Source organism: Drosophila suzukii, chromosome 3, assembly GCF_043229965.1.
Source record: "Drosophila suzukii chromosome 3, CBGP_Dsuzu_IsoJpt1.0, whole genome shotgun sequence".
Lineage (NCBI taxonomy): Eukaryota > Metazoa > Arthropoda > Insecta > Diptera > Drosophilidae > Drosophila > Drosophila suzukii.
In genome coordinates, this window is record NC_092082.1 from 48,220,555 (window position 1) to 48,237,149 (window position 16,595).

At 45.4% G+C, this 16,595-nt stretch overlaps 1 protein-coding gene across 1 annotated transcript; it reads left to right on the forward strand.

The window, feature by feature from the left end:
- The first annotated feature begins 6,056 nt into the window (after positions 1-6,056).
- LOC139352809 (uncharacterized) lies at positions 6,057-6,684 on the forward strand. The gene is made up of 2 exons (XM_070995444.1): positions 6,057-6,245; positions 6,382-6,684. The coding sequence occupies exons 1-2, from the start codon at positions 6,057-6,059 to the stop codon at positions 6,682-6,684; spliced, it is 492 nt and encodes a 163-aa protein (XP_070851545.1).
- The last annotated feature ends 9,911 nt before the right edge of the window (positions 6,685-16,595 follow it).

Sequence of the window (16,595 nt, forward strand, 5' to 3'; positions counted from 1 at the left end):
GAATTCCGGAATGCTAATGCATTGGCGCATCGTTTTCTCGAAGCAGGTTCATTTCGTATTCCTCATATAACGTGTGGAATTGGGCTAGCTCTGCTTCTGCCCGAGCTGCGGCCCCAGGTGTGCTATCCAATTCATCGTGGGCTTGCCTCAGTAATGCCCAATGGAGATCCAGGTGCCTTTGTAGGGCTGGGGTGACGGTTGGAGCGTTTGAGGCTAATGTTAATGATGATTCCAATTCGTTGCATCTTCTCTGCAACTGTCGAATTACCGTGTCAATTGTGGAGCTTCCCTTTACTTGCTCTCCTGTTGTGATCTTGATGTTGGCTGAGGTTTGTCTGGTGGATCGTTTCCAGTCGGTATGTTGTCCAGGAAGACCTTTTGATATTTTTCGACCAGCTCCTTAAGTGCTATTAGTCGTGAGGAGTATTCACTTCCCGTGGGTAGTGCCGCTTGCTGGACCTCTTCATCCAGATCACAAAATTTTTGCCAGAGCTCCCTTAGTTGTTCTAATCTACCGGCATAATAGCCTTCTCGGAGGCGTCGGTCGGCAGAATCGTTGCCATAATTCTTAATAAGCTGTTGTATTTTTCCTTGCAGCTCGTTTTGGTCGTCTAACAATCGATTGTGTAAATCGATTCTGGTTTGGTTTGTCTGCTCAACGAATGAGGTCGACATAGTGCAGGTATTCAGTAAGTCTTTGCCGAATGCCTTACCACAGGCGATATGGACTGTGTGAGTACAGTTACCGCCGCGGGACAAGGAGGATAATGACACACCTGTCGCTAGCACGGGGACACTAGAGAGCACAGGACGATTCGCGTCGCGACACAGATAACTAGGGTAGTATGGTGCCGGACCATAGGCGATCGATGAACTGTGTTAGGGTGAGTTGACAAGAGTCTTTAGGTGTTAGAAGTAATAAGACTTGTGAGTGTTTAGATTTGTAACTGACTTTATTGAGCTTTTGATCACAGCTTAAATACTATCATGACCTGGAACTTGGGTCCATATATTATCTGATATGTTACGCCTCATGTGGGGGTTCACCTACATTTGTGTTGACCTAGCTTCGCTTCTGGTCAGTAGACTGGTCGTCTACGCTGCAATGTCAGCAGTATGCTGCTTGTTGCTGCTGACCCACTGAGTCGTGACCGACTGTCCCACATTTGCAACGTCGGCACTATATTGTGCTGCTACTGTGCGCCTGGTCGCTGTTTCGTATAAGTTGCATTGGTCGTATGTTCTGCTCGCTGACAACTTGCACCTCCGTCGTGTTGGGGGTTGCGTGCGTTTGACCCGTGCTCGAAACCATGCTAGATCGATCAGAGTAACCTTGGGTACGAACAAACGTTCCGATCACATTCTGAAACTTTTCGAAAATGTTATTTTTATACCCTTGGCATGCTTAGAACAGAGACTCCTTCACCAACCCAATCAGATTCGACAACTTTCGAAAAACGAACTTTATCTTAATACCCTGGGTTGACTCCTACAACCGTAAATTCAAACAAGTCTTACCTGATCAACCTTGTGGATATCTTCGCCAGGGCTTGTAATATGGTTTTAGTAAGATCATGTCCGACCAGGCGACCAAGAAAAGCAGGCCACCATGGTGGCTCTGTAAACTTTGAGCCATCAGGAACAACATCTAACGTGGGATACATCGAGCGCTATGATAGTGCGAGACATTGCTAGAAGCCTTTTTGATTTCCACTTTCCACAGGTTGTCAACATGAAATAGCAGAAACAGAGTAGCCTAAATTGGGCTATCAACAGCATCAAACCCCTTAAATTCCTGAGAACAGATGGAATCGTACGCGCTCAACTCTTCTTCGCAGAAAAGTTCTCTATAAAATAGCTCTGTCAGATTTTCAAAATTGTCTTCGACTCCGACCTTATCCCAGAAATGTGGCTACGCAGTAAGTTAGGTACTTCAGACGGATCAGTCTCTCATCACTTAAGCTGAAAATTATGAAAAGTATGATCAATCTTCATATCCGCTTTCTTCAGTAAAAAGAAACTGCATCGAACTGCTCTTGCTTCCTGGGTGATATACTGGAATCATGGCACTTCCCACCTTCCAATCTAAGCAGTGTATGTTCATCAGCAGTGCAACATTTTGATTTCGAGTTCTTTCGAGCGTGTGGAAGTACAGCTCAGTAGCCTAATACAAACAGGTTGAGGCTGACCAAACAAAAATAATTATTAAAAACATAATATAATAATTAAAAGCCAACAAATTAAAACTTATTAAATTAAAACATTGAATTACACACCACGACATAATCTCATCATCAGCAAAAGACGCTTCTCAGTGCGGATGGCATTAATGTAAGTTAAGCCAGTGCTTTATATTATTAAGTTACATTTTCTAGCAGGATTACGTAACTCAACGCTGCCGTTGAAAGAAGATAAGAAAAGCGTACGAACATTTTTTTATATTTTTTCGATTTAGATATTCATAACTGTTCCAGTATTCCTTTAAATTACGTGGGCGTTAGAGGATGCGTGTCAAAATTTGTTTAGTTTAATCGATAGGTATTAATGAAACCAGTTAAAATTTTTTTCTTAGCTCTAAAACAGTAGGAGCCACCCTTTTGGGTGGTTTGTGGGCGTGGCATGTTCGCGAAACAATCTTGCGCTGCGTGCGAAGACATGGAATTAGGCAGAGGGTAAACGGTTTCAGGCATGGAGTTGCGAAAGTGGGCCAGCAACGATTCGAGACTTTTGCTCTCCATTCCGTCAGAGTACCATTGCAGTCAGACCCTGCTAAGTTAGGAATGTATTGGCTCCCAAATAAGGATTGTTTTACGAAGAGTATGATCTTGTCCAGTGTAGCAAGGTTGTTTGACCCGCTGGGTCTCAATACGACGGTCACCATCTCGGGATGATGGCCAAGACAAGGCATGCAGATGGCACTCAGACGGTTCTGGACTGGGACGATGCGGTTCCTGATAACATCGCGGAGCGATGGCGGGGGTCGGAGTGGCTTGTACGCAATCAAGGCTGTTGACCATCGACAGATTTCGGACAAATGGGCATTAACGACGCCGCATTACTGGCAAAGGGTGACAAAAACCGCGTTCACTATGCAGTTCCGCAACCGCCATTTCTTGAGAGATTTTTGCACTCAGCCAGGCTTAACGAGTCACAGGCTACATCATGCGTTTCAAGGACAATGCGTCCGGAAAGGTAGAGAGACGCTTTGGGCCATTAAGTATTGAGGTTCCCCCCGTCACAATGGTTGCTCGAGCGTGTTATGAAGTTACACCCAGGTACGGACGCGCTAGTCCGGGTGGTAACAGTTAAAACTAAGCCGGGACAGGGAACGATCCGTAACAAAGCTCTGTCCTCTGCCTATTCGAGCTTAGGCGCACTCACTCGTACTCCTCGATTTGTAGGCTGTAAGTTGCGCGCATATCTTGCTCTCATCTCTCCATATTAGATACCGATGACACGCATCTGAGCTAGCTTATCATCACCACAGTCTGGAGGACCAGGACAAGCGAGGATGTCTCATGCTAAATCTAGCATTGGCGGGCGGCATGTTCAGTCTACTGCTTGTTCCGATAGTTTGAGAGCGACCCGATCAGTTGATCGTTCGCTCATCTGGACCTGCGTAGGGCGCGAGCATAGAAAAAAGAGAAGCAACAGTCTGCACGGTCGAACAACGCTGAACGCACGCCGCTGGTCTAACGAATTTTGCACTTTTGTCATACACTTGTAAACTGGAATCTGAATAATTATAACGCTTTGAATTTACTCTTTTGTGTTAGACTTTGCCTGGGAACCTCTCGTTGACCTAATACAAGGGGACACAACTAGACATGGTGGCCCATGAGGGGACCTTGAAACGCAGATATAGTTCTTAAAAGGTTTACTAGAATAGCGTTAAATAAATTCCGTTAGGTCGCGGCTGCGTCAGATCGACACGCCGGCTCAACGAAGCAGTGAAACGAAGACATCGATACATGAGCGCAATAACGGCAACCCGGACTTTGCAAAGCGCCCTTTTCTCTTCGCTTCCTCTTTGTGGTGTGGTTCTGGTATGCAATCTGAGCGAGTTACCAAGTTGTGTGCGAGACAAGTATTACAGATTTTTCTATTATATAATTATTCGGGGTGGTAAGATGCGAAGGCCTTAGTCGTACACTTGGCAACATGTAACCTGAGACGGATGTTTCAGATTTGGATAAGTTGGTCAACTTGCAATCAGATCGTCACCAAGCTCTTAGGTCTGTGTTACAGAATTTTAGGAAAGATTCGCAGGCGAGGAAAACTAACTAAACTAAAAACTCAATAAAGGATGGACCAAGTGGAGGAATTACGGAACGCTTTTCTGGAGACGCACTCGGTGATCGTTAATTTGGGTGGACTTAGTGATTTAAGTTACGCCACGAAGAATTTACAATCAGAATTTGAAGAGCGTTATATGGACGCTTATTGCGCTCTCTCCGAAGACTTCGACAGGCTTGGACCAGAAAATACTACGCCGACAGCAGCCGCCTGGAGCGCCGACCCGGAGTTGCGAGTAAACATACCGCAAATGTCGGTGCCTAAATTTTCCGGTACGTGCGTGGACTGGCCAGGCTACTACGACGCCTTCACAAGCGTAGTACATAACAACTATAATCTGAGCAATGTCCAAAGATTGCACTTTCACAAGGAGTCGTTGCCCATCAGTCGTGATAATGACATTCGCCAAATGCAGCTCAAATATGCAGAGACTCGGACAGATTGCAAAAGGACAGCACATAATCTTTGCGGTCGATGCTAAGCACGGTCAATGTTTTCCTAGCTGCCTTCCCCCGCGTTCAAGCTTTGGACGGAGAATCGCAGCACTGCGGCAATTGAGAATCGAAGCTCGTCGTACGACTCCAATGCTGGCCCAGGTTCAACAGACCCGACCAAACGCGTGCAAGTGCATAATGCACAGGAGCACTCAAGGCGTTCGGAAAACTCTTGTTATCACTGTGGCGGCGACCACATTCTGCGTTGCTGTCCACTTTTCTTGGGGCTGGACTGTTACAAGCGCAAGGATATAGTCAGCAGAGCTAAATGATGCGTCAATTGCTTGAGTAAGTCGCATGCCCTGTCTCGCTGCACCAGCAACCAGAGCTGCCAGGTTTGCGGTCAGCGCCATCATACGTTGCTCAATTTCCCGGTTCCGGCTCAGAACCAGCCCTCGAACCACGCTCAATCGCATCCTGCCCGGCCATTGACACCGCAGTTTGTGACGCCGGCATACAGGGAAACAGTGTCTGCACACAACATACATTCAAGGTCAAATAAAAAGCCAGACGCATCTTACAGATGTCATTCGGCGACGGCATCCAACCTTTTTTAAAAAAATGTACTTCTCGCTCCGGCTCGTATTATGCTGCTAAACCCGACCAACGGCCTGCAATCAGTAATAAACGCTCTCGTCGATCAAGGATCTGAGGCAACCATAGTTGTTCAGACCCTTCATTTTAAACGATCTGCCGCCAGAGCATCCATTTCTGGGAAGGTCAAGGGGGTGGTCGTCGTTGCAGGTATACGGTCAACTGTGAAATCAACAGTGTTATTAATTCCAATTTTTCTTTAGATTTTGCTTCCGCATATGTGCTCAATTCCGTAACATGCTGCCTCCCCAGTCTCAGCTTTTCGCCGAAGCGATGGGATCACATTCGAGGGCTCCCGTTGGCAGATCCAAATTATTACCGATCGAAACGAGTTGAACTCATCTTGGGAGTGGACCTCTTGGCACAAATCATACTGCCAGATAGGAAGATTGGAATGCCCGACGAGCCCTTAGCTTAAAATATTCGTTTTGGATGGATACTATCTGGACGAGCAGAAGGAGTTAGAAAATCTTCCGAACTACGCTGTCATCGAGTAACTTTGGACACGGATCATTGCTCAAGCGATTCTGCGAAGTCGAGTCGGTTCCTGACCGTTCTACAGAAACGGAGGAGGACATGTGGTGCGAAGCATTTTTCAAGGAAACTCATGCGCGTCGATCGGATGGCCGCTACCTAGTACGATTGCCCTTGAAATCATATTTGGATCCAAGAATGGTATTGGGGAGACCTCATCAAATGACGCTGAATCGATTTATGCAATTGAAAAGTCGTCTGTCGAACAATCCGGAGCGATGGAAAAAATATTTGGAGGAGATCGAGCAGTACTTTTCGCTTGAGCAAATTGCGCCTGCTGTGGGCAGTGAGAGCAGTCTAGTGAAGTGCACATCTTCGAATAGGCATGTAGCTTCATGCGTAGAGGAACTCCATTCGGGAGGAACTCCATTCGACCAAACAAAGAATCGTATTCGATGCCTCCTCAAGAACTAGTAACGGGAGATTATTGAACGACATACCTTGTATCGGACCCACTTTGCAGAACGACATGTCAGCGGTTATACTCAGTTGGCGGAAATATCGTTTTGTTTTCACGGCGGATATACACAAGATGTATCGCTGTATAGATGTTCACCCAGAAGACGCACAGTATCAGCGGATTTTATGGCGGGCGGCGGATGGAGCGATCAACGTTTATGCACTATCTACATTAACCTTTGTGACGGCTTCAGCGCCGTTCACAGATCACAGATCGTTCGCTATCAGAGTTATTGAACAGCTGGCGAAGGATGAGCAGCTTTCATTCCCTCAGGCGGAGGAGATGCTGGTAAAGAAATATATGTAGACGACATTCTTTCTGAAGGACATACTATAGATTAGGCAGAGGATAAACGGTTTCAGGCATGGAGATCCGAAAGTGGGCCAGCAACGATTCGAGACTTTTGCTCACGATTCCGTCAGAGTACCATTGCAGTCAGACCCTGTTAAGTTGCGACACTACAAATCCTATAAAGGCTTTAAGAATATATTGGCTCCCAAATAAGGACTGTTTTAAGTAACGGATCAACTTTGAGATTCCAGGCAGCTCTACGAAAAGGATGATCTTGTCCAGTGTAGCAAGGTTGTTTGACCCGCTGGGTCTCATTGCGCGGGTCATCATCTCGGAATGATGGCCAAGACAAGGCGTGCAGATGGCACGCAGACGGTTCTGGACTGGGACGATGCGGTTCCTGATAATATCGCGGAGCGATGGCGGGGGCCGGAGTGGCTTGTACGCAATCAAGGCTGTTGGCCATCGACAGATTTCGGACAAACGGGCATTAACTTCGCCGCATTAGAGGCAAAGGGGGACAAAATCCGCGTTCACCATGCAGTTCCGCAACCGTCGTTTCTTGAGAGATTTTCTACACTCAGCCAGGTTTTACGAGTCATAAGCTACATCATGCGTTTCAAGGACAACGCGTCCGGCAAGGTAGAGAGACGCTTTGGGCCATTAGGTATTGAGGAGCTCGACTACGCTTTATTGGCCGTCGTGCGGATCGTGCAGCGCGAATCGTTCGCAACCGACTTGTCTGCAGTAAAGAACTCCAAACGGTTGCCCTCGCGAAGCAAGTTATTAAAATTGTCGCCGATATTAGAGGAAGGAATCTTGCGGGTGAAGAGACGACTTGCCAAGTTCTTATCATTTCTCCGAATTAGTAATACGTCACTCGCACAATCTAACGCTGCACGGAGGTGCGCAGTTGACTGTGGCACATACGCGTCTGCGTTTGGATCCTGACAGGAAGAAAAGCAGTGCGAAGGATTATACGGAAATGCGTTCGCTGCTTCAGAACGCGACCCACTACTACGCTTAGCTCAGCTTATATGAGACTTGCCCGTTCATCGAGTCAACCCTCCTAGTCGACCATTCATTACCACTCTTGTCGACTATACAGAGCAGTTCCTCATCCAGCAGACGATAATACGACATTTCTTTAAAGCTTAGAGTCGTGACTGGTTAGCGAGCCTTCAGCAAAGGCCAGAGTGGTGTCAGGAGACTGAAAGTTTTCACCTTAACGACCTTGTCATCATCAAGGACGACCGGTTCCCCCCGTCACAATGGTTGCTCGGGCGTGTTATGAAGTTACACCCACGGTACGGATGCGCTGGTCCGGGTTGTAACAGTTAAAACTAAGCAGGGCCAGGGAACAATCCGTAACAAAGCTCTGTCCTCTGCCAATTCGGGCTTAGACGCACTCACTCGTACCCCTCGATTTGTAGTCTGTAAGTTGCGCACACATCTTGCTCTCATCTCTCCATATTAGATACCGATGACACACATCTGAGCTAGCTTATCATCACCACAGTCTGGAGGACCAGGACAAGCGAGGATGTCTCATGCTAAATCTAGCATTGGCGGGCGGCATGTTCAGTCTACTGCTTGTTCCGATAGTTTGAGAGCGACCCGATCAGTTGATCGTTCGCTCATCTGGACCTGCGTAGGGCGCGAGCATAGAAAAAAGAGAAGCAACAGTCTGCACGGTCGAACAACGCTGAACGCACGCTGGTTTAACGAATTTTGCACTTTTGGCATACACTTGTAAACTGGAATCTGAATAATTGTAACGCTTTGAACCTCTCTTACAATGACCCCTCGTTGACCTTATACAAGGGGCAGAACTAGACAATATTATTTGCATATTAATGGCCCCCGCTCCTCACTAATTTGCATATTAATGGCCCCCGCCTCTTTATGATTCTCAGATGTGGAATATTTTCGAGCACACAACTTTGTTTCCGCCTCAGAATGTTTAACTGGTAAATTGTCTAAGATTCTCTCCTTTCCACAATTGGGTCGTAAACATGTCATGAAAGGGATTCAAGCAAGACGACATATATATACATATATATATATTAGCCGACATATGTCAGTCAAGAAAATATTTTCCATTCTCCATACATGTAATTTTAACCCGAAATAAGAAATCAACATTTTATTTTGAAGCACAATAATATATTTATTTATTTATTTTGGTATTGAAGAAGACGCAGGCGCACGTTTTCGTATCTGCCCTTCAAATTGTTCAATAACTTGGTCAATATCCACATGAAATTTTAATTTATGAATTTTGTTTTCTTGTAGCCCTTTACACATTTGATTTCAACTTTAAAATTATGTATATTAAATTATTTTCTTGTTTTGGAGATACTTTTAAAAAATTTCAAAATATTTTTTGCATTGCTTGGAGCATAAACCCAGGCCTTAAGATGTGTTTCACAACATGGAAACCGGTTTCCTATAAACCTAAATAGAGATATGCAAGCAGCAAAGCGAGATTAAAATGCGCCACCTACCGGCGGTATACAGATTTAAGCGTTATGGGCGTAAGAGTGGGCGTGGCAATCAATCGATAGGTATTGACGAGACCAATACATTTCAGTTAAAATTGTTTATCTAGCATAAAAATTGTGGGCGTCACAGGTTTTCGCGGTTTGTGGGCGTTAAGATGGGCGTTTATTCTAGCATCAAAACTTTAGGAGCCACAGTTTTGGGCGGTTTGTGGGCGTTAGAGTGGGCGTGGCACTCTACTGAAACAAACTTGCGCTGCGCAGGAATCTCAGGAATCTGCGTGCCTAATCCTAGTATTGTAACTCTCATAGTTTCCGAGATCTCAGCGTTCATACGGACAGACGGACAGACGGACATGGCTAGATCGACTCGGCTAGTGATCCTGATCAAGAATATATATACTTTATGGGGTCGGAAACGCTTCCTTCTGCCTGTTACATACTTTCCGACGAATCTAGTATACCCTTTTACTCTACGAGTAACGGGTATAAAAATACGAATTTCAGGTTCCTTTATGCTTGTTAACAATTAATATTGACGGTGTTGAACTAATAAGCTTTTTTATTAGTTATTGCTAAATTAAAAAATACGAATTTCAGGTTCCTTTATGCTTGTTAACAACAGCAGGCGAGACGAGAGTGCATTTAATGTCGAGATCAGAATTCGCACTACTTTTACAAAGGGACAGCCAGCCGAATGCCGGACCCAAGAATGTAAGTACACAAAAAACGAGAGAGCTAGATAGAGAGAGCTACCTTTCGCGATGCAGTTAATATTAGAGATCGAATTAAGTTAATTAGCTCCTGCGGCTGCGTGACCCGACATACTCCCCCCGGTGGAAGCCTGGGTTTCAACATCATCCTTAAGGGGAAGCAGACACAGCTTGATTACTGCTCGCTTTGTCACTCCTGATGCTGTCTTCAGAACGGCAACTCGAGAAACCCCATCTCCACCGAACAGAAACTCGATCACTCTGGCGAGGGGCCACTTCATGGGAGGCAATTTTTCGTCCTTGACCAGAACTAAGTCATCGACAACCAGGCCAGGTTTTGGGGTGCGCCACTTGGAGCGCTGCTGCAGTAATGTTAATTATTATACTTCCTTCAATCGGGACCAAAAGATCTGCTGCAAGTAAGCCACGCATTGCCATCCATCCAAGCGATTGAAGTTAAGACTGGTCACATCCGGCTCGACGAAAGAGGAAAGCAAACCACCATTCAAAAAATGTGCTGGGATTAATACATCCAGATCAGCTGGGTTTTCTGAAATCGAGACTAATGGTCGAGAATTAACAACCGCCGAAATGTGACACACCAGGGTCCGCAATTCCTCAAAGGCTAAAACAGCAGTGCCAACAGCGCGGTAGAAATGATGCTTAGCGATCTTCACAGCCACTTCCAAAAGTCCGCCAAAGTGTGGCGACCTAGGAGCAATGAAATAACAATCAATAGCCTCCGCTAGGCAAAAGTCCAACGTAGCTCTCTTGTGATCACTGCTGAGGAATAGGCGCCTTAGTTCGAGCAGCTCATTGCGAGCGCCAACAAAGTTGGTTGCATTATCAGACCAAATCTGCCGCGGCCTTCTTCTTGTGCATATAAATCGTTTGAGGCCATGTAGAAACGATACCGTTGAGAGATCCTTGATTAACTCCAAATGAATAGCCTTCGTGGCAAAACAAATGAAGACACAAACGTAGCATTTTACTGGAGGCTTGCTTCGCGCCTCTGACTTGTATAAAAATGGCCCTCAGAAGTCAATGCCAATGATTTCGAATGCATGAGATCCATCAAGTCGCTCCTTTGGAAGATCCGCCATGATATGCTCAACTACTCGCGGCTTTATTCGAAAGCATCTAATACATTTGTTTACCGCCTTCATAACCATCTTCCTCCCCCTAATAGGCCAATATTGGGATCGAATTATGCCGAGTAATGCCCGTAGCCTAGTGTGCAGAATGCGTTCATGAAAGTGAATAATAATGGCAATAGTGACCGAATGGCTCCGTGGTAATATAAATGGGTGACGCCCATTAAAATCTAGAGAAGAATTCCTCAGCCGGCCATCCACTCTAAGAAGCCCAAATTGGTCAATGAATGGCGAAAGAGATGCGAGAGAGCTGGAGGAGTGCATTATTCCCTTTGACTGCAATGATTTGATGTCATCCCATAAATGTGAGCGCTGGACAAGACGAAGCAACAGCAGAGTACAGCCTTGAAGGTCAGACACCGTGAGCGTAGGGCGATGGATGCGACTACTAAACTTATAGACGTATCCGAAAACTCTTTGAAGGGCAGCAAAGGAATTGGCAAATTTGGAACTGGACACTATGTCTTCGTATGGAGATTTTGTTAGTAGAATCCTCCGGCGAACCTCAAGCGTTGGCTTTTCAGCAGTGATTGGGGTCGGCCAGTCAGCTTTGGGGCCACAGAGGAATTTTGGTCCAAGAGCCCAGAGAGGAGACTCGTTGAGCTCAGCAGGAAAAGCACGTCGGGAGAGAATGTCAGCTGGATTTAAAGAAGTTGGGACATATCGCCAACCAACCCGAAAGGATCGTAAAATCGCGCTATTGCAGACAGGACAGCTCGCCTGCAGGGGCTTGATGTTGACTGTAAGACCGAAAAGGAAAACAATAGTTGGTCAGAAACTGGATCCCAAGCGAGACCTAAGGTTTTTCCAAATTCAGTGCCATCATCAAACTTCAAATAGGACTCCTTATCCTTGTCTGCAACTCTATCCAAAACAGCCGACACATTTGAGCAAAGTGGTGCTCAAATTAAAGCTTAAATTTTCCTTTGGCTAGAAGTTTTGATGCCTGATCCATAATGATGACTGCCTTTTCCTTGGACTTGGCTCCAGATATCAAATCATCCACATAAAAATCGCGACGAATGACCTCAGCCCCAAGCGGAAACGCTGTATGCTCGTCTGCTGCCAACTGATGCATAGCTCGCACAGCCAGAAATGATGCTGGCTTCGTGCCATAAGTAACGGTGTCTAGCTTAAACACCCGCAATTGGTCCTGGGGGGAATCCCTCCACGAAATGCATTGCAAATGGCTGTCCTCAGGCTGAACCCTAACACAACGGTACATTTTGCAAATGTCTCCTGTGATTGCTACTGGGTGTGAACGAAACCGAAGAAAAATCTGGAACAGCTTAGGCTGAATAATAGGGCCTGCCATAAGAACATCGTTGAGAGAATAGCCTGAGGAACTGGCCGCCGATCCATCAAAAACTACGCGAAGCTTTGTAGTGGAGCTATCTTCCTATATGACGCAATGATGAGGCAAGAAGTATCGGCACAAACCGATGTCAGCGGCAGAATCTGATGACATATGTCCTAGATCGAGGTATTCCTGTATGAATACTGCATATTGAGCCTTCAAGGCTGGCTGACGATTCAACTTTCTCTCTAACGACAAGAATCTTCGATAAGCTTGCTGGTAGGACTCTCCCAAAAGATTTAGATTGAACTTGGCAGGCAGCCGAACAGAATAATCACCAGCTGGCAAACGAATGACGTGCCTTACGAAATGTGCTTCACAGTCCATTTCTTCCTTAGTAGCGCGTATAATTGGCTCGGCGCAGCTTTCCACTTCCCAAAATCGTCGAAGAATATCATCTAACCGATTGAAACTATTCTCTCTACTAGCGAGAAGTACATCTAGAGACGACATTAAAGCCGAGCCGTTGGAAAGGCCTCGGCCTTGGGTCAGCTAACTGTATATTTTTGGGTATGTTCCAGCTGCCAATGTCGACGTTGAAGATAGGCTGTCGCTCTGTTATGTTCGGAGCAATCACCGCGGTAATTGTGGCTGAGTATTCGGAAGTTCGGGACTAAATCGTAATAAATCTGGAATCTCCTATTCCAGTTACAGATGCTGATTTGCGAATCGGTACGTGATTAGATGCAGTTGGGAGCCCAAATCGAGTAGAGCTCGACAGGGAACGAAAACCCCGGAACGGTTTTTTACTAAAACGCTAGCCGTTGCTAAGAGCACAATATCATTACTAAACTCCTGTGCAATAAGAGCAGTCGAAGTGGAAGGCAGTGCAGAGGGTGAGGCAGAGGGAAGTGCTTCTTGAAGTTATGCTCCTTCTTGTGAAGGAAAGGAAGGTGACTTTCCCAGGTGAAGCAGGGTGTGGTGCTTAGATCCGCATGCACGACAACTACTGGAGTTGCATTGCCGAACTTGATGACCAACCTTAAGACAATTTATGCAAAGACCGAGCCGTTTCGCTTCTTGAAGCCTATTCGCAGGAGACAGGATTTTAAAATTCTGACAATAAGAAATGGAATGCCCCGTATCATTACAGAATATACAAGTCCAAGGGTTAGCATTCGAGGCAACAAATGCTGATCTACGCGCATTGGGTATTCTGTTACTTCCCACCTAATTGCCCGGCGCATAGTTTGCCATGACGAAATCCATAGTCTCCAACGTCTTGCATCGCTGCTCCAGAAATGATACCATTGACTCCCACGTAGGAATTAAATTGACGAAGGGAGGGTCCTCTAAACGCTCTTCCTACTTTGCCCGACTTGCCGGATCCAACTTTTGGAACAGGACTTGGATGATGATGCATCCTGCAATTTGTTCCGTCGGGCCAAGTCCTTTGAGAGCACGAATATGAATGTTGAATTAATCGGACAGCTCCCGAAGTGTCGAGACGGAACCACTCTGCGTCGCCTTAAGTCCCAGGACCTCAGTAATGTGTGCCTGAAAAACCAAACGTCGATTATCAAATCTATTTTGCAGCAAATCTAAAACAATTGCGTAGTTGCCATCCGAAATATTCAATGAGCGAATAGTTTCCAACGCTGCGTTCCTCAGGCACGATCGTAGTTGGTGAGGTCCGGATGACTATCTATGATCGTGGTAAACAGAATAAAGAATAAAAGTCAGACCAATTTGCAAAACCTCCAAAACCTTGGAAGCTCTAGTGGGTACAGCAATGCTGCCCTTTGTCGAGGCTGACGCTGCTGGGGGCCGAAATCTCCCTGAGTGATGCCGTCAGCAAAAGCGCTTTGATTTTTCGGATCGAACCGATGACTTCAGAATTACGAGAATGTCATCAAATTTCTCACTTAAATCACTTTCAATTTCCTCCAAATCCAATTCTTCGAGCTCACCGATCACCTTTTTAAATGACTCTTGAAGCTCATCAATCAACTCCAACCTCACATGAAGACCGGATTCGTCGCACGAAGTTAACGCCGCACTTGGTAGGGAATCCACTGAGCGCTCCACTCTATTAAATAAAGCCGTTGCCTTGCGCTTTAAAAAAATATTGCCCGGCTTGCATCCGCGGAAACATTTCCAAAAGTTCCCGTGGGCATGGTTACAACAACAACAGCAGACGAAATGCCCGAAATTCGGCTCCAGCGGAAAGATGAGCGCAAAGCAAACGAGGGAATAACAGCCCCGTTACATGGCTATGTACGCTTCTATGTAAAGCTGATTTTGCGCCTTATACGTAAATTTCCGCAATCACCAACTGCTATTTATTTATAGCGCTCACTGCATTTAAGGCCTTATGATTGTTGCTCCGCCATTGCACCGTTGTTGGTCACCAATGCTTAACTAATAGGCTTTTTTATTAGTTATTGCTAAATTAAAAAATACGAATTTCAGGTTCCTTTATGCTTGTTAACAATATATTAGCGAGAGAGAGTACAGCAGGCGAGCCGAGAGTGTATTTAATGTCGAGATCAGAATTTATACTACTTTTACAAAGGGACAGCCAGCCGAATGCTGGGCCCAAGAATGCAAGTACACAAAAAACGAGAGAGCTAGGTAGAGAGAGCTACCTTTCGCGATGCAATTAATATTTGTGGGATTGGTTTTCTTGTTTTAAATAAAAAGTCCCACTAATTGTAATTTTATTATAATATGTTTTATTTAAAGGAATAGTGATAAGTAATTCTGATTATAGTTTTAGGTATTCAATAGGGATTTTAACAGCGTTTTTAGATTATTACTCGCGTCGTTCTTTTACTTCGTATATATTTCACGTCTTTCGTCTTCGTCTCTCTCGTTCTAAGTGCTTGTACCAGACTTCCTTTTTCACCACGCCATATATTAGTAGTGCTGTTCATCTGTGGTGGGTTCGGCTGACAAGGATGCCAGACCTATTCCCACAACTCGGCCATCCTTCTAAACATTCGTCCCGAATGTATCGTCGTCGTCCTCGGAGGATATATTCATCCATGGCTTCATATACTCAGCGCAAGAGGTAGTGTATCTTGGTCCGTCCGTAGTTAGCGATTCCTTTACAACATCGTAGGTGTCCTTCGGTTTGACTTTAATAACGCGGTAGGGACCCAAGTACTTAGGCTTTAGCTTAAGTCCACCACCAAGTTGCGTGCGTTTGATAGCGACAATATCGCCAACTTTGTATGTTGCTGCTGGTCTACGTCTGAGGTTGTATGAGTGCTTGTTTTCATTCTGCATAGCCAGGATCTGTTGTTTTGCAGCTTTGCGGATCTCGTCTCGATTGTCCTGAAACATTTGTATTAACTCTTTCTCAATCATTTCCTTCAACAGGACGTCTGTTTTAGTACGCATCTTGATGCCTACAAAAAGTTCGAATGGAGTTGTGTGTGTACTTCTGCAGTACGTCGAATTAATTGTCTGCTGCACCTGGTTCACGAACTTATACCACTTGCTGGGATCATCTAATGACAGTTTGGACAGTACAGATACAATTGTGGCGTTGAGGCGTTCGACTTGACCGTTTGCTCTCGGAACTCCAGTGGTTACTGCGTGAAGTTCAATGCCCTCGTCCTCACAATACCTTTTCAATTCGTCTGAAGTGAACGCTGTGCCTCGATCGGTTATTGTTTGAACAGGATTTCCAAATATTGCGCTCTGAGCCTCTAGTCTAGTGATGACGTCTTTGGAGGATGTTGATTTCGTAGGATATAGCCAACAAAATTTGGTGAATCCGTCAATGACAGCCAGAATGTGCTTGTACGCCTTGTGAGTTGATTCGAGAGGACCCAAAAAATCGATGTGGAATGTTTGAAGTGGCTCCGCTTCCTTGGGCAATGAGTGCAACTCTCCTTCTTTTTTCCCAAATTTGCGGTTGGATACAATACACGGAATGCAGCATTTAATCTGTCTTTGGATCTTGTCTTCAAGTTTAGGAATGTAATATATCTTTCCGATGATCTCTTTGGTTTTCTTTACAGAAAAATGTCCTTTTTCATGAGCCTGTCGAATGATTTCACGTTGAAGGATCGGTGGTACAACAATAAGCTCGTCGTCGTTCACCAATTTGTACAGCAAACTAGATCGTAAAAAGAAATTGTTGTGGATAGATTTTTCAGCAAGGATGTCTATTATGGCTTTTAATTCCTCGTCCTGCGATTGAACACACTTCAATTTGCTGTGCAAACTATCGTCAGAGATCATCATTACA